At 45.8% G+C, this 19,536-nt stretch overlaps 1 protein-coding gene across 1 annotated transcript in view; it reads right to left on the reverse strand.

Moving 5' to 3' along the window:
* LOC146788619 (uncharacterized) overlaps nt 1–19,536 on the reverse strand; it is a 1,185,638-nt gene that overhangs the window by 131,099 nt on the left and 1,035,003 nt on the right. The window contains exons 56-58 of the mRNA XM_085635786.1: nt 18,413–18,591; nt 16,630–16,780; nt 12,167–12,265 (exon numbers count right to left, since the gene is read on the reverse strand). Of these exons, the coding sequence (XP_085491912.1) occupies nt 12,167–12,265; nt 16,630–16,780; nt 18,413–18,591 (429 nt within the window). The remainder of the gene's footprint in view (nt 1–12,166; nt 12,266–16,629; nt 16,781–18,412; nt 18,592–19,536) is intronic.

The raw sequence follows: 19,536 nt of genomic DNA on the forward strand, positions 1-19,536 counted from the left end.
CCGTCGCTGGTGTCGTAAGCACCGAGATGACGCCACTGAGACTACTTAGGCGCCACCCATGCGCGCTGACGTCAGTTCTGTACACGACTTTCCACGCCAGGAACGCAGAGCCATGCAAGAAGCTGACCACTGGTGCCATGAAACTAGGGCCCTGAAAGGGATGACCTTAACCGTAGAAATCAAGTCGCAGAGCGGGGAGGATGGGTGGAGCGGTAAGGAATCTATCACTAACTAATTTCTCTTACAGATATATAGTTACACAAGTAGTAACTTGTGCATCTGAAAGAGACATGTTAGTGATTGATTCCTTACCTTAGAATAGATACCACAGCAATACCAACCTCGGTGGTGGGTCTGCGAACAAGATTACACAAGAAAGTCACGAAGGACAGAACGGTCAAAGAAGCCGTCTCTCCGGACTTGACTGTCAAGGCAATAATGCTTGGTAAACACGTGCAGCGAGGCCCACGTAGCTGCCTGACAAATGTCCTGCAAGGGAACACTGTGTCCCAAGGCAGTAGTGGATGCCGTTTCCCTGGTAGAATGGGCATGCAGCCTCACAGGAGGCTCCTTCTTAGCAAACGAGTAACACGCTTTGATGCACAGAACGACCCACCGAGAGATGGTCCGTTTGTACACGGCCTGACCTTTTTTGGCGCCCAGGTAGCCAACAAAAAGCTGGTCTTTCAGCCGGAACTGTTGTGTGCGCTTTAGATAGAATAAGAGTGCACATTTTGGGTCCAGACTGTGGAGCCTCTCCTCCTCTTTTGAAGGATGCGGAGGCGGAAAGAAGGTGGGTTGTGGAAGGGCGTGACAACCTTCGGCAAGAAAGAAGGACGAGTCCTTAAAACCACCTTGTCCGGATGAACAGAAAGAAAAGGAGGTTTAGAAGAAAGCACCTGGAGCTCACACTTCTGGCAGAGGGGATAGCTACCAGGAAAACCGTCTTGAGAGTAAGAAGACGTAAGGGCCAATTATGAAGGGGCTCAAAGGGAGAGCACATCAGATATGTCAAGACAAGATTTAAGTCCCATTGAGGCATTATGAAAGGCACCAGAGGAAACGTGTGTAATGCCTTTGAGGAAGCGATTAACAACTGGGGACTTAAAAAGAGAAGGCTGATCTGGAAGCCATAGAAATACAGAGATGGGGGAAAGATAACCCTTGATAGTGCCCACAGCAGAGCCCTGCTGGGCCAAGGAGAGAAGGAACAGAAGGACCTCGGAAAGAGGGGCAGAAAGGGGATCCACTGCCTTATCTGCACACCATGCCACAAACTTGTTCCACCGGCAGGAGTATACCGTTTTAGTGGAGGGATGCCTGGCTGCCAGAATAACATCACAGACTTCGGGAGGAAGATCGAAAGCTGTCAACTGTCACCGCTCAATCTCCACGCATGGAGGTGGAGGCTGGACAGGTTTGGGTGGAGGACCGTTCCCTGCTGCTGCGACAGAAGATCCTCCCGAAGAGGCAGTCGGATCGGGGGGTCGATCGCCATGCTGAGTAGCTCGGGATACCAGTATCGTCGTGCCCAATCCGGAGCCACCAGGATGACTTGGGCTCGGTCGCGTCGAATCTTCTTCAACACTCTGGGCAGAAGTGGTATAGGTGGAAAGGCGTACAACAGACCGCAACTCCACTCGCGACGAAAAGAGTCGCCGAGCGAGTGCCGCCTTGGAAATTCCAACGCGCAGAACTGATGACATTGCGTTTTCTCTTCGGGGGCGAATAGATCTAACCAAGGCTCTCCCCACTGCTGAAAGAGACCTTGCACCACGTCCGAGTTCAGGCGCCATTCGTGATCCATCAAGCACCGGCGGCTGAGTTCGTCCGCCCTGGCTTTTGGAAAACCTGCCAGGTGTTGAACCACCAAGGTCCCTCGATCGACCCCTGGAACTCAAACAGCGCAGAGACGACTGCCGGGCCTCCAGCAACTTACGGGACCGCTCCCGTAACGCCTTCGGAGCCATGGCCAGACAGTCGGAAGATGACCGGGGGTCATGGTCGCGCTCGAAACAGTAGAGACAGACGCCATGGGGGTCGGCCACCAACATCAAAAGGCAACAGGCCCCACAGGATTTAAACCCAGGCATCCCTACGTAGCACCAGGAGTCAAAGACTCAAAAATGAAAGACAAAAAGTCTCAAAAGTTAGTCAAATAGTGACTAGGGTAAGCGCTCTAACCGGATCTGCGCTTGCTGGCGCGGAAAAAGAAAGAACTGACGTCAGCGCACATAGGTGGCGCCTAAGTAGTCTCCATGACGTCCTCTCAGTGCTTACGATGCCAGTGCCGGACGCGGAGCCGCACGACGCCACCTTCCGACGCGCGGGGGTACTACTGACGAAAATGTTTCCGATCCAGTCTGACGTCTGGGGATATTCTAAGGTAAGGAATCTATCACTAACATGTGTCTTTCAAATACCGTTTTCATCTAAAATGCGTCAAAATCAAAACATACATACATTCGATTTAGCAGCTTATGCTGATGATGTGCTATTATTCCTTTCACAACCTCCGTCCTCTCTTCCCACATATTTACAAGAAATAACTTCTTATTCATCAGTTTCTGGTTATAAATTGAATAATTACCTTTGACCAAATTTAATTTTAAAACAGATTTTATATCCTCAAACTTTACATGGAGTCATCAAAATATAAAATATCTGGATTTATACTTTACTACATCCATTACAACTTTACCTTCTATGTGTATAGACTAATGTGTACAGAAAATTTCTATATTCACTAATAAGTGGTGGCATCCTTTATATCTATCCTGGTGGGGTTGCTTTGATACCATTAAAATTATGTTAGCTCCTATCATACTTTTGACAGTTTCTAACATTCCAATACGCATCCTTTTACATTTTTTTAAAGGATTCATTCTGTATTAACTCTGTTTTTATGGAATAACGAGAATCCTTGTATGTTGTTAATAAAGTGAATACGTCCAGAATCAGAAGGCGGAGTACATTTTCCTGACTTTACCAATTACAAAATAGCGTTTCTGCTTCGTCAGTCTTCTTGTTGGCTCCCCGACTCTTTTTTTGGATTGCCCATTATGGGTCAAGCTAGAGATTTCTTACCTTTCTCCCTTTTCTTTTAAGGAGTACTTATCTTTTACCAGTAAACCACAAATGTTATCTACTCCTATTCTCAAACATTCATGCACAATTTTAGAGTCTGTGTCACCGTCTGTCCCTACTGATTATGTCACTTTTCTTAAATCCACGATATGGCATAAGAAGTTCATATTGACTCATGGCACACCCTTTTATTGGAGATCCTGGAGACACAAAGGTCTAATTTGGATATATCAGTTTTTGAAAAACATTAGGTCATGCCCTTTTCACAAGCTAGTCGTCTTTTTAAACTCCCTTCCTCTTTTCAGACCAAATGTAAACTCCTACAACATGCTCTTTACACTGCATATGCTCAATTTCTTCCTCTTGCACCTCATGCATCTCCTCCTATTAACCGTTAACTTACTATTCTTCTCACACATCCCAGAACATCCACTCTGTACTCTCATCTACTTATGCTTCACATGGATAGAGAGAAAACAAAGGTGGAAACATCCTGGGAACAAGACTTTGAAGTGGATTGGTCTATTGTATTATGGAATAGAATATGGGCCAAAATTAGAAAACCTATAGCGCGGCAAATACCATACAAACAATCTTTTTCATTTACAATAGATTTCTCTTATCTCCTATGACCTTACACAAAATGCATATTGGTCTCCCTGATACTTGTTGGCCTTGTTCCACCGAGCATGTTGATTTAAAACGAAAATATGACGTTACATCACATGCCAGCACAACGCATGCCATTAGATTGCGGCTGTACTAACACAAGTTACCACTACAACACACACTTTTACTATGCATATGCCTTTACCACGCATGCTTACAGCGCAAATGCAAAAAGAACAATTGATGGACAGAATGCAGAACAATGTCATACATTCACCCCAGTTCAGAGATCTGGGCCTAACTTCATAGTTTTTTGCTCACCATGCCTTTCCAGTTTGGACCCAGCCATATGCAAATCATTCTTGACCCTGCACCCAATGGGAACAGTCCAGCTCGAACTGCCAGGCCAGGTCCTCCCTGGACTGGGAACAAGCATCCTAGGACCAGTTTCGGGGTTTCCACTTCTTGTGGAGAAGTGTGGCTCAATGGTTAGAGCAGCAGACCCTGATGCAGAGGTCTGGCCTGGGACCAGGGTTCAATTCCTGCTTCGTTGGGTCTTGGGCTCATATTCCTCGGACCTGTTAATTCTCGCCTCGGTGCCTATTCTAATCATGGGTCCCACTCTGCAACTCTGGGCAATAGCTTGCTTAATCGCCCCAACAGTGCTGGGATGCCTGGCTTCACCTTGGGGGTTCCCAGGAGTGGACATTTCACAGGGAAAAGCGAGGAAGGGTTCCACAGCAGTATGAGTACAGTGCCAGGACACCCTAGGGTAACAGTGCGCTATACAAGTACAACACATTTATACATTTATAACACATTTACATTCATCCAGGATAGCTTGGCTCCAGTGTCATGGAGAGCACGAGACCCCCGTCTGGGCATACCTGTCTCTCTCGGGGTGACAAATGCATAAAGAAGAATTGATGGACAGAATGTGGAACAATGTCATACATTCACCCCAGTACAGACATCTGGGCCTAAATCCATTGTTTTCTTGCTCACCATGCCATTCCAGTTTGGACCCAGCCATATGCAAATCAGTCTTGACCCTGTTCCCAATGGGAACAGTCCAGCCCGAACTGTCAGGCCAGGTATATATATATCCCCCTAAAACCCCAAAATTACTCTTTGTACCCCAATAACTATACCCCCTAAAATTCTAAAAGTACCCTTACCACCCCAATATATATACCCCCTGAACCCTAAAATTACCCTGGGCACCCCAAAACTCCAACCCACCCGTAACCCCTAAATTTTCCATTAGCACCTCCAAACGCACCCTGAACCCTGGAATAACCCCTACACCCCAGAACCCATACCCACTCTGAACCCTAAAATTACTCTTGGCACCCCAAAACCCAAACCAACACTGGACCCTAAAATTACCCATAGCGCCCCAAAATCCATACCCACCCTGAACCTTAAAATTACTCTTTGCACCCCAAAACCCATACCCACCTTGATCCCTAAAGAACAAGTTACTTACCTTCGGTAACGATGTATCTGTAACATTAGTTAGTTAGATTCCTCACCTTAGATTCCTCACCTTAGAATATCCATCTACAGGCGTAAACTGTTTTAGTGGAGGGATGCCTGGCTGCCAATATGTCACTACAGACTTTGGGAGGAAGGTCGAAAGCTGTCAACTGTCACTGCTCAATCTCTACACAAGGAGGCTGGACCGGTTTGGGTGGAAGACTGTCCCCTGCTGCTGCGACAAAAGATCCTCCCAAAGAGGCAGTCTGATTGGAGGATCGTTGGCCATGCTCAAGAGCTCTGGGTACCACACTCTTCGTGCCCATCGGGAGCGACAAGAATTACTTGGGCTCGGACGCGCTTGAGCTTCTTCAGCACTCAGGGTAGAAGTGGTACAGGCGGAAAGGCGTTCAGGAGGCCGCAACTGCACTCACGAAGAAAAGCGTCACCAAGCGAGTACAGCCTTGGAAACTCCAACATGCAGAACTGCTGATATTGTGCGTTCTCATCGGTGACAAACAGATCTAACCAAGGCTCTCCCCAATGCTGAAAGAGACCTTGCACCACCTCCGAGTGAAGACGCCATTCATGATCCATCATGCACCAGCGGCTGAGTTTGTCCGCCCTGGCGTTCAGGGAACCTGCCAGGTGTTGAACCACATATGGTCCAAGGCCCCACCCTGCTCTGTTTGTTGCAGTACCACATGGCAGTGGTGTTGTCAATGAACACCTGCACTACTCTTCCTTTGACAGAAGGAAGGAATGTCTTCAGTGCAAGACGGATCGCCCGAAGCTCCAGAAGGTTGTTGTGGAGCCCGGACTCTACCAGAGACCAGCGACCCCTGATCTCCGCCTCTCCCATGTGGCCGCCCCATCCCAGGAGTGACGCATCTGTTACCACTGTGAACTCTGGTCGGGGAAGGGAGAGGGATCTGCCGTTTATTCAATCCTGGTTTGTGAGCCACCACTGCAACTGACATGCAGTCCCCTCCGAGTTCTGGACGACATCGGAAAGATTCCCCTGATGCTTTGCCCACTGGAACTTTAGGTCCCACTGCAGAGCCCGCATATGCCATCTAGCATAATCCACCAGAAGTATGCAGGAGGCCATGAGGCCCAGCAGCCTCAGTGTCATTCTCACTGAAATCCGGGATAGAGGCTGAAACATTGGTATCATAGCCAGAATATTCCGGACTGGCTGCTCAGGAGAAACTGCGCTGTATCCAGAACTGTTCTGATGAAAAGAATCTTCTGAGAGGGAATCAGTTGCGACTTAGGCACGTTGATAGTGAACCCCAGTGACTGCAGGAGGTCTGCCATAGTCTGGAGGTGGGAGACGACAGCCTGGGGCAAGCACCCCTTCAACAGCCAGTCGACGAGATAGGGGAAGACTGGAACCTCTGATCTGCACAGATGAGCTGCGACCACCGCCATCACTTTCGTGAACACCAGAGGGGCGTTGGTAAGGCCAAAGGGGAGCAAGGTAAACTGAAAATGCTCATGGCCTACCGTGAACCGTAGGTAACACCTGTAGGCTGGCATGATGGAGATGTGGAAATAGGTGTCCTGCAAGTCCAATGTCACCCTCCAGTCTCCAGGGTTTAGGGCAGATAGGACCTGAGCCAAGGTTAGTATTTTGAACTTCTGCTTCCGGAGGAAGCAGTTGCAGGCCCTGAGGTCTAAGATAGGACGCAGGCCTTAGCCCTTCTTGGGTACCAGAAAGTAGTGGAAATAGCAAGCACAACCTACTTCTGACACAGGGACCCGTTCGATAGCTCCCTTGCCCAATAGAGACACAACTGGTGGAGAAGGGCCAAGTGATCATCTGACATGCGATGGGGTGCTGGTGGCATGGAGGGAGGGGTAGTCTTGAAGGGGAGGGAGTAGCCCCTTCGGACTATCTGCAAAACCCACCTATCTGACTTAATGTTTTGTCAGTGGGAGAGGTGGTGGCGAATCCTGCCACCCACTGGCCTCTGGTGGCCCTGAAAGGTCGGACTGGGATGGTTTGGAGGACGCTGCAGTGGGATATGGGTGAACTAGCCCTCCCGCTGGCCCCCAGACCCACGTCGCTGTGCCCCACATCCGCGGCCACACATAGACTGGGTAGCTTGCGTGACCCTGTGGCTCGATTGGGTGGAACTTGGTGGGGCACCCCTTCCGTAGCCACGAAAGGGGTGAAAGGCAGACTGTGTGGGGCGAGAAGTTGCCACGAGCCCCAAGGATCTGGCCCTAGCCCTAGAGTCCTTGAAAAGCTTGAGCGCTGAGTCTGCCTTGTCACCGAACAGGCGACGGCCATCAAACGGCATGTCCAAAAGGGTGGATTGGACATCCCCCGAAAAACCAGATGTCCTTGTCTAGGCATAGAGCCTCACGGCTATCGACGTGGAAACCGTTCTGCCCAGAGAGTCGGAGGTATCCAGCCCACACCAGATTGTAAACTTAGCTGCGTCTCAACCTTCAGCAACTGCACGGGTGAGAACGTTCCGGGCCTCCTCCGGACACTGTGGCAGCACTTGTGCAACCGTATTCCACACCCTTTGGGTATAACCGCCCAAAAGGCATGCAGTGTTCATCGACCGCAGCAGTAAGCTGGCAGAAAAAAACATCTTCCCAAGGAGGTGCAGCTTCTTCGATTCCCATTCTGGGGGACCAGTAAGGAATGCGCCCTTAGAAGACGAGGCTTGGACCACCAAGCTCTCGGGGGTCAGGTGTTGGAAGAGGAAAAGTGGGTCGCCCAGGCAATCATCCTGTCCACAGGAGCCCCTGTGCTGGGCTTGGGCCAAATGCCCAGAAGGACGTCGGTGAGGGCTTTATTAAAAGGCAGCAGGGGCTCCGAAGAGGCCGCTGCCGGCTGAAGCACCTCTGTCAGGAGGTTAGTCCTGACTGCCACCGGGGAAAGCTCTTAGCCCAAGGCCTCAACTGCCCTATGCAATACCACTGCATATGAAGCTCCCTCCTCAGAAGCTACGGTAGGGGGGAGAGCATTCCAAGGTCTGGGGAGGTATCCAAATGACTGGTATCACTCTACTCCTCTTACCAGTCCAGCTCTGCAGGCTGGTGAGCTAAAGGGACAATAGACCCCTCCCAGTACTCCTCACCCTCCTCTGGCTGCCACTCAGAGCGATAGGGAATGCCAGGGATGAACAGCGGTACAAAAGTACCCTTCGGCGTCAGTACCGACTTCGGGCGATGTAGGTCCGGCACGGGTCCAAGTCAGGGTGAGGCTTGAGTCGATGCCGGTTGGGGGCACAACTGACATCGTGGCCGTCGTCACTGGAATCGATGCCGGGGAAGGTACCGTGAGGTCCACCGGTGCCGATCCGGCTCCGGGCCTGGATCCTCGGGGCCCACCAGAGCCGCCGGAATCGAAGGCCCAGGGCCCCCAGCTGAGTCTGTTTCGCCTGAAAGCGCACCTGAGGAGTCAGGATGCCCGAAAATGCTGTGAAGCGCTTTGTAGAAAGCTCGAAGCTGGGCAGGGGCGCTCCTGGAAAGGAGGGGAAGCGCAGAGCCATCCCAGAAGTAGGCTCCGAAGATGGTGCTGGAGAGCGACGACGCTCTGGGTCCCACGTCGCTCTCCAGTGATGGTGGCTCCGCGATCGGTCCCGAGATCTTCCTTTCGACCTGGACCTTGAACGATGCGGAGCCGGCTGCCGGGCCTCCAAGACTTTTTGGGACCGCTCCCGCAAAGACTTCGGATTCATGGCCCGGCAGTCGGAACACGACTTTGGGTCGTGGTCACGCTCCAGGCACCCGAGGCACAAGAGGTGCAGATCTGTGTCTGACATCAGCTTGGGACAGGAGTCACAAGGCTTGAAGCTGGTCTTACGATGGGACATCCCTCGTGCTACCAGGAGTCAAAGACTCAAAAAAGATGTTGACAAAAGTCTAAAAAAGTTTAGTCAAAAAATGACTAAGGGGTAAGTTCTCCTCCAGATCTGCGCTGTCTGGCGTGGAAAAAGAATGAACCGACGTCAGTGCGCAGGGGCGATGTCTAAGTAGACTCCGAGACGTCATCCCGGCAACCACGATGCCGACAACCGATACATAGTCGACAGTCGCCACCTACCGACGTGCAGGGGTACTGCTACAGAACAATGCTCCAGATCTAGTCTGATGCCTGGGGGTAATTCTAAAGGTAAGGAATCTATAACTAAAGGTAAGGAATCTATAACTAAAGATAAGGAATTCTAAAGGTAAGGAATCTATAACTACAGTCTCTTTCAGATTATGGTTCTATTTATGCTCATGCAGTATCCACTGCAGATCCTGTCCAGGACCTGAATCTGGTTCTATTTATGCTCATGCAGTATGAGACCAGGATCTAATTCTGATGTTGTTTATGTTCATGCAGTATCCCCTGCAGATCCTGAAAAGGATCTAGATCTGGTCCTGTATGTGCTCATACAGAATCTCCAGCAGAACTCGACCAGGATCAGATTCGGGTTCTCTTTGTTCTCCAGTACGATCCACTGCAGATGCAGATCCCAACCAGGATCGGATCCTGGTTATGTTTATGCTCATGCAGTATTCCCTGCAGATCCTTAACAGGATCTAGATCTGGTTCTGTTTGTGCTCATACAGGATCTCCAGCAGAACCCGACCAGGATCAGATTCTGGTTATGTTTGTGCTCATACAGTATCCCCTGCAGATCCCAACTTGGATATGGATCTTGTTTTCTTTGTTTCTCCTGCAGGATCAAACTTGGATATGGATCTTGTTCTCTTTGTTTCTCCTGCAAGATCCCATGCAGATGCAAATCCCGACCAGTATCTGTATCTGGTTCTGTTCATTCTCATGTAGGATCCCCTGCAGATCCACACTTAGACTTGAATCTGGTACTATTTATGCTCATACATTATCCCCTGCAGGTCCCGACTGGGATATGAATCTGGTTCTGATTGTAATTGCATTTATATAGCACTTACTACCCCTGACAAGGTGTCAAATCACTTTTTTGGTGGGCAGCACTCTATTCCGGAACCCAAAAAGGATTAGGAGTGAAGTAGCATAGGGATATATTTAATTATTTGAGTGGTGGACATGTGAGTTTGTTATTTGGATTGAAAAAAGATAGTGGAGGGGTGGAAGAGGGAAAGGTTTGCATTTGTATAGCGCATGTTACCCCTTTGAAGTGCTTTTCGGCAGGTAGCATGCTACTCCGGAACCCAAACAGGATTAGTGGGGAAATAGTGCAGGGCAATATGAAATTAATTTCAGCGGTGGACATGTTAGTCTGTTAGTTAGATTGAAAAGGATAGTGGAGGGATAGAAGAGGGAAGGGTCTAGAAAGTGTTTTTTAAAACTTTTTTCTGGAGCTCATAGCAGTTGGAGGAGGTTTGGGATGAGTAAAATGGGGAGGTGGAGGGAATAGAGTCAGAGGGAAAGGTTAAGAATCGCTTGTTTGGGAGATCTGAATAGTAAAAGAGGTATGAGATGATGCAAGGAGGAGTAGAGGAGGGAAGAGTCTAGTAAGGGTTATTCGCAATTAAAGCTGGTTGATGGAAAATAGTAATACATTTATATATGTACTGCAGAGAAATAACAGAGTCCATAAACAAGAGGTCATACCTTGCGGTGTGACAGGAGGTAAATAAACAGTGGTGGCCCGGAGGAGTGTCACCCCACAGAACAAAAGAAAAAATAAAATGATAATAACGTATAGTTATTATCATTACAGTTTTCTAATTGTAGTCAGTGGCTCTCGGACAGGGCTGGCCAGAGCAGGGGGAGGAGTGGTGTGTACTTACTAAGTGCACATGAACTGTTTGGCCGTCCCTTTTGGGCTGGCCAAACAGTCCTGTGCACTTTGCATCTCCCCCCCAGGCTGCATTACAAAGCGTGGTGAGGAACATGCACAGCCTCCCATTCCCAGTCTGAGCGCCAAACGAGGAGGAGAGACGTGACAAGAAGGACGTGGCGAGGAGGTAAGTGAAATTTCATTTTTTATTTACCCATCCCCCCCGCCCCGCCACCTCTGATCTGTGCCAGCTGTCACTCTCTGGCTCTCAGTCCACCCATACTAAGCCACTGTGGGTGACACACAGTGAATGGAGTTTACTTGAGAGCCAGATCATGACTTGAAAGGGTGCTCAGAAATTCCAACAAATACACCTGTTATGTGACACAGGTACGGTCAGCTGAGGCGTTAAATCAAAATGTGAGTGCTACTCCTGATGATTTGCTCAAAAGAGTGAGCGGGTAGTGAGTTACATCATTTACAAGGTAAACAGTCTCTATAACTCGTTCATAACCAAGATCCCTGGCTCGAGGTGTAAAAATGCTGGGGGAATGATTAGGTGCAACGGAAAACCACTTGGGCAAGGACTTCTCACTGAGAATATAAAATTTCAATTTTCAATGTAACAAATTGTAACCAGGGTGTGCAAATGGTTTAACTTTGGTTTTGTCAATTTTTGTACGTTTTTATTTTTAAAAATTCTAATTTATCAACACTTTAGCCCAGGGGGTGGGGGTTTAAAAAAGATATCCAGCAAAATTCAGATTTTATGGGAGATATTGCAAAACTAACTTTGTCAAAAAATTATTACACATCAATTTTGAGGGGCAGTATATTTCAACAGCCAGGGAGTTTTGCAAAGGGGATTCATTTCACAACTTTCCTTGAAAGAATGATATGGTCGGACTTCTTTACTCCAAGGGCTGGGTATAGTTTGGAAGCATTGAAAATTGTTTAGCACTTTGGAACGTAGCATAGTTTAGAAGGAATTATGGTAGACAAGTCAGGACATGATGACTATAAGTAGCACTGGGAACCAATAGGAAGGTGGGGTAGTACGTGTAAACTTGTTCTTAGTGAACAAGACTCTATGATGACAATTGCAATAAATAACTGTCTATAAATGTTAAAAATCTCTACCCATGTTTTCTTTCATGTATCTTTGCCATGAATACCTTCTCTGTCACTGACCCTCCCCACCTGAGTCCCTCAGGTGGGGAGGGTCAAACAAGTCAGAATGGCATGCTCACCGATGAATCCGGATTTGCAGGTGCAAATGTAGCTTCCAACTGTGTTGATGCAGGTGGCATTCAATGAACATGAACTTACCACTGAACACTCATCAGCATCTGTGGACAAAACCGATTAGTAGGTAGGTTAGTATCAAATAGCATCAGACTGAAGGGTAATGTTGAGGTTCATAACCAGAAACAGCTAAAAGGTATCATCTATAAATAATGCAACATGTAATTATATTTTGAAAAAAAGCCTAACTGTAAGAATAAGGGTGGCAATTGCAGCTTCTCTCCATCAAGCACTTTAGTTGACCAGCCAAAATCATAGTCACTGCCTCCAATCTGCAAAAAGCAGTTCCTTAATACTGGGATTTTTCCCCAGCGCCTGGAAAGCAGGGGTAGTGACACCACTCCCAATAAAAGGCATCCCTCAATCTACACGATCCAAACACCTTTGAAACCAACTCTCTGTTGCCTTTTATGATACAACTGTTGGAGAAAGTGTCCTTTTCCCAATAATAGCAACTCACTGAAGCTAATTTGTTTTCTCATCATGTGCCAGGCAGGTTTTCGTCTTGGGTTTTGGACAGAACTACGCATTCTATCGGCCTGTGATGATCTAAGACAGCTGCTGGTCTTGCCATTTCCTCTCTGACACCACAGTCTGTCGCTCCTTCCACACTAATGGAGTCCTTTAAATTCAGATATGCTGTCAAATATGCTAAATGCATGTCTAACACTATTTCTGACCTTTCTTCTCAGATATGTGCACTCAACAAAACAAGATTTTCTGACACCAAGGCCCCAGTTCAGATATCCTTCTTATGGGCTTTAAAATATGTTTTAAAGATGATATAGGAATAGCCCTTGTCCTTCAATATCAGCTAATTTGTCATGATTTTAAAAGCCAGACATTTAAGCGGTTTGAACACCAGCTTGGTAAATGAATGCCCTGTTCCTCCTTCTTACTCACAATTGCTCGTCATCCCCTAAAAATCAGAATTCTTCCAAATTGACCTCCTGGACCTGGTCTTTGCGAGTGTGGGAATGAACGCTGTGGTCTATAATGTTGAAGGCCGCAGATAAATCCAGGAGGACCATCGCTCTAAAACCAATTTATGCTGAGGTTCGTGACAAGAAACCGATTAAAAGTAGTCTATATGTACTTCAGCATTTAATCACATTGTGTAAAATGCCTAGTTGTATCAATAAGCGTTGGGCTGTTTATTCTTCTGTCTGGACACTAACCTGTCCTAATAGTTCTTGAGCAGCAGGACCAAGACTGATCTGCATAAGGTGGGTCTTCACACAGTTTTCACAGTTTAAATCTTAATTTCGGTTGTAAAACCATAAAAGATACACACAAATTCTTCCTTGACAGTGGAACCCAGGATACAGTTATTACAACCAAGAATAATTAATACACCAGGTTCTAAAAGTCAAGTATCTCATAATGTAATTTGTAGACACAAAGAAGATCACAGAGAAACATTATATACAGTATGTTATCTCAATCAGAACCAACTAAGAATATGTAAGACAAGAGTAAAGTGCAAGTGCATTAGTATCTAACAATCTCCACAGTTATCACTCTGAAACTTTTAATAGAGACCCTTTTGCCTTTATAAATTTGAATAAAAAATTGTAAAATTAGTTAAAAAGACTTTTAAAAGGAAAATTAAAAACAGGATCCAGAAAATTAAAACACCCTCAGTCATAGAATTGTTACTGCAGCTAGACCATAGCACAAGGAAGAGTAGACAGTAGACTTTGCCTGATGGCCCAGAACTGGCCAAGAAATTTTGCAACAGCGCATACAAAGGATGGTCTCGTATCTGATCTTAAGATCCGTAAGGCTTTGAGGTGGCTACAAGTCCCCAACTGTCTACATAATGGACCCAACCAATTCCTTCTTGATCTAGCATATGCGGGGCATGCAAAAAAAAAAACATGGCCCACAGTTTCGTTTGGATCTGAGCAAGACGGGCATCCCTTAGGCTGGCTGTTTTTGTTTAGCCAAAGATTGGTAAAAGCATTAATAGTTAAACAGCCATACCTAAACTGCGTATACAGTTTCCTGTCCCCAGGCACTTTAATGGTAGCAAAAAATTTCTCAAGATGTTTAGAGGATTTTATATCTAAAGAAATATCAGTTAGACTACCATGGCGAATCCTCGAGTCGGTGGTCTGCTCTACACATAACCAATATTGGTGCTTTATTAGGTCCTTTGAATACAGTGGTGGGGAGCTAACAGACTCATTTGGGAGACCGATTGCTGCCCGGAAGGTATTAACATATTTTATCCACACAATTTCTTTGTTCCGGTCTAAAGCAGAAACTTCATTAAAAGCAGCAACATAAGCGGCCAGGTCGGCAGTAATGACCAACCTATACCAAAAAAGCAAGGGGCGCAAACTCGCTTGATCGTGTATTGACCTAACTCCCAGGTCCAATTTCAAAGGAAGGAGGGAGGTACTTTGAGGCAGGGATACAAGACTCCTAAGAAACTTATTTTCCACTATTGTTAATTTCCTTGCATCCACTAAACCCCATAGTTCTGCCCCATAGAGCATCCTACTCACAACCTTTGAGCTATAAAGTTTAATGGCTGGGGCTACGGGCTTAGTATATGATAAGCTGATCTCGCGCCGCAAGGCCCCTGATAGCTGAGAGAATTTTAGGGACGCCTTGTTCAGATAATTATTCCAAATCATGCTATCAGACAACGTTATACCCAGATACTCAAAGGTACTAACCCTCTCTAATGGAACATTATCTAAGACCAAGTTTCATTTAAAAGTTTTACGAGGGTTCATTATCATCAACTTGGTTTTAGTAGTGTTGATAACCAAGCCCCTCGCATTACAGATGGCCTTTTGGATACCAAAAGAGTATCATCAGCGAACAGCAAAGTAGCTATTTTGTGTTTCTCCAATGAAGGGGCATCAGCCGGAGTTGAACATAAAAGGTTGACAATCTGGTTGACATAGAGGGGAAAAAAGGGTAGGGGCTAGGACACACCCTTGGCGTACCCCACGCCGTATCTTGATTGGGTCGGTAAGTTGCCCCTGGTTACCCCACCTCACACGTGCAAAATGATCGCCATGCAGCCTAACAAGAGGTTCTAAGATTTCGAGGGGCATTTCCATATTCATGAGGGTTTGCCAAAGTCGATCTCTCGGGACTAGGTCGAAAGCGGTTTTGAGATCGATAAAGGCAAGATATAAGCTGCCTTTGCCCAACACAACCACCTTCCAATATAGCAAGAGAAGGCGAAAGGCCTGATCAATAGTACTAGTCTTCCATCGAAAGCCCGCCTATAGTGGAGAGAGGATGTTCTTCTCATACATCCAGGTTTGGATTTTAGTTAAGAGCGAACGACAGAAGACCATTTGGACGCAATCATCAAGCTAATTGGGCCGTAGATGGCAGGCTGAGACCTGTCCCCTTTTTTAAAAATATGTCTTCTCATAGAGTGGCATAGTGTGTGAAAACTTGAGACTGGAATACTCCTGAGGGATCACTAGTGGTGGAGGTTAACTCAAACATTATTTGCATCATTTTGTGGTTTGATATCATAATCCAATTCACTGAACACAAATATGCCTAGGAATCTGTAAAGAACCAGAGCAGAAATGTGAATTACAGGCATGCCTATAAAATATGTATTAATGAACGATGGACAATGGGTTCTATTTTAAGGTAACAAATGTGAGATCCACATCAATGGTCATGGAAAACAAAGATAATGTTAACCTTCTGACCTTCCCTGTTGAGCGAAGTTAACTAGTCTTTGGTCAATTCCATTGCAGATTTTGTTTTCGCCTTTGCCAACTTCATTGGAGTCTACATCTTTTTCAAACTACAGATCATATTCCACTAATCTTTGCAACCACCTTATCAAGTAGTAACACCTGTAAGGCCATTTAAGAGACCTTAAAGCCAAAATATTATACAAGCTACAAAGAGCCCATCATTTTCACACCCGCTTCATATTTGATTGGTAGCATTCTGGTCACAACACTCGATGACATATGCTGTCTGTTTAACAAAGGACTTTAAAACCGCGTGGTAGAGAAGGCACCGAACAGTTGTGCACCAGACTCCAATTCCAAATTATACAAATGATGCTTCCATATTGCCCAATCAGATGCCTAAAATCAGCCTTCCAAGGCTGCCTCGCACTGCCCTCATCAAAACAGAAGTTTGGGGTAACATCTCTTCAAAAATAAGACTTATCACTATGGAGTTCATCTCACCCCATCTCCCAAAGAAAATAACCCCAGATCAATCCAGAAATAGATGAAGCTCCGCCACTTCCTCCAAGCATTCACCCCTGAATTACTTTCTCCCCAGTCTCTTCCCATTTTCTTTTGCATCCTGTGGCAGTAAGAACACTTTATGAAACATGTAAAGGTGAATTAAATACGTTTAAATGTATCTTAGGGCTATAGCCTAGGACCTGAGTGATTCTTACCTTCACAATCTACTCCATCGCCGGTCAGACCTGTAGGGCAAGAGCCGCAGACAGTGCAGTTCACCCCAGTGAAGCATCCTTGCACGCAGGGGTCAGGCGGGACATCACAGTAAGCACCAGAGTAATTATTTTTACACACACATGCCGAAACCTGTTGGAAAGGAGGCTTTAGCATGAGTGTGTTTTAGAAACAGAATCTTTAGAGAATCCATACCTAAAAAGTTACTCAGCACGACTGTAAATTCAGATAGATGTGGTAATTCCATGCAACATCATGCAAATGGTCTGGATGCTGTGCATTAGCAAAGGGTTGATGCTAATAAATAAAAATTGATGTGAAAAAAGTTCAGTAATGTTAAAACACATAGTATCCAATTTGTGTGCGCAGACGCATAATCTTTGATTACAGGATTTACTGGCACATGCATCAAGGAAGGCTTTTACGATTCCTTTATTGCGATTATTGAGGAATCGCAATTAAGGAATTGCAGAAGCCTATGCATGTAGGAACTCCTAAAAAAATAGCGATTCCTAAACATTCCTTAATTGTGACTCGCAAATTGCGAGTCGCAATTAAGGAATGCCTTTCCATAAATTCCTATGGGCCTACAGGCCCATAAGAATGAATGAGAATTACATGTGCAATTTGCGAGTACTCATTAGGTACTCGAAAATTGCGCATGCAATTTCAAGGGTGCAAGGGTTCCAAAAGGACACCCTGTTGCACCCCTGAAATTGGAATGTGCAGCCATGTTGCGCACATGCATGCCCGAGGGCATGTGTGTGTGTAACATGTAACTTTGAAAAATGCACTTTAGTGCATTTTTCAAAGTTTTTGCAAATTACTGACCTGTTTTATTTTTCGGTAATTTGCGACCCCTGATAGCGAAATAACTATTTTAAATTGCTTCTAGTATTGCATTTAAGGAATCACACTTTGAGATTCCTTAAATGCAATTGCAATTTGCAATTTTTGCATTTGGGATTTTTGCATCCAAAATGCAAAAATACCGGTCGCAAAGGGGCAGATTCTGAGAATCTGCCCGTTTGTAACCGGTTTTTAGTTTGATTCATGGGGCCCTTTGTGAAATCTAGATTCAGTTTAAACAGGATTCTCACTTTTGTTAGAACACTGCATCTTAGAGTTTCATCCATGTGCACATTTCTCCATGAAAAATCTGGTGAAATGTGTGTGGGGGGGAAAAAGATATTGAAATCGTTTACAAACACTGATTCTCCCTGTAAATCTTCATCCCTGAGGTGAAATCTCAGAAAGGCTGGTAATGTTGGACCTCGGATTTACTATACTCTGTGGTACCAGTAGTTCTGGGTACAGGATTTCTGAAATGGTGATTCTGCACTGGTCGTGTTAACAGGCTAAATCTTAAGAAGGTATTACTGAGTGGTAATATTATTACTTGTGCAGGATATTAACTCCTGCAGGGCATTACCGCCAAATTTTTCACACAACTGTATTTGTTTCTTAAACAGACATCCTTTAGCACATTTCTAATGCAAACTATATAACATGTACCTCAGTGCTCGAGGTCTCTGTCATCATTTAAGATCTAAATAGAAATTTATTTTTTCAATAATCTTTAGGCCCCTAAACAGTTTTTCATCTGAAAATAGTAGATATGTAATCCCTGCATGTTCACGCTGTGATCAGTCAAACAGTACATTTAAATATTTCCTTTTATATTCCATGACTTCACCAATGAGAGCAGGGGATGCTCACTGAACACTTGAGTTGAAAGAGCGGTGGGTCAGGAGCCATACTCACATGAAGCAAAGAGCCATTGATCTGCTCGGTGACTCTGTTGTTACACTGATCTTTGAGTGCACAACTGCAGAGAGTGAAGATTGGCTGGAAAAGGGCAGAAAGGTTGTTGGAGCTCGTGGCAACTATCTGAAGTGTAATAGGATCCATGCTGATTGGACTCCAGATCAAAGTACCATTTTCTGAAAAAATAGAGAAAAGGAATGACTTTTAGAAAGAAGAATTTTGTGTTTCCTCGAATTTTAACAATAGTTTGAAGAATTCAAAGTTTAAACCACCAAAAACAAGAGGCCATACACTTAAAATGCCTCCTTTTATTGGCTGTCTGGAATTCACTAAAAAAGTCGGCACAGGCATAAATGGATTTACTACTGCATCCGTTGCTGACTCTATTAAGGCATGAATATAGCGCAGTAACAGACGAGTATCATTGGTGGATTTCAGGGCCATACTGCAAGAGGAGAAAACTTTCTTAGCACACTGCTCCACTCTTTTAGACTCTCTATCAGCCGGGGTTGTTGGAAAAGAGCTTTGTGTCAGTCTTGTAGAACAAGAAGCCTGCATCCCAAAACTGTCAGGCGTGGAGTGTGTAGACAAAAAGGAGACCCCTTAGAGCAGGCTTGTAATTTCTAGCAATCAACCCTGAAACTATAGCCAAAGACATAAGCTTCTGCCATATCTCAAGAATATGTTCAGGTAGAGCCTCATTAAATGGAAATAAGGGCTCAGATGAAGATGTAGAAGAATGAAGTACTTTCCTCAATACTTTGGACTTCGACTCAGTAGATGGTAGTGGTAACATTTCAGCTGCCTTTCTAATCTCAGGTGATGTAATACCCTTTGGAGATAACAACTCCCATTCTGGAGAGGTATCCACACCACCTGCCACATGTGGCCCTTCAAAATTAGGATCCAAGGCCGCAATTTCACCTTCTTCCAAATTCTGACCTCCCCTCCAAAAGACTCTGAGTCTCTCTTCTAGATCTTATCTTTGGTACAGGCACCGGTGGCACCAATACCGGCATCGATGTCATTGGTAACAACGCCAGCGGCTGCTCAGAAGGCAGTGGAACTGAATAATGGCAACACTCCGGTTCAGATCCAGACGGAGCCGAAGGGGGGTCATT

Source organism: Triturus cristatus, chromosome 11, assembly GCF_964204655.1.
Source record: "Triturus cristatus chromosome 11, aTriCri1.1, whole genome shotgun sequence".
NCBI lineage: Eukaryota > Metazoa > Chordata > Amphibia > Caudata > Salamandridae > Triturus > Triturus cristatus.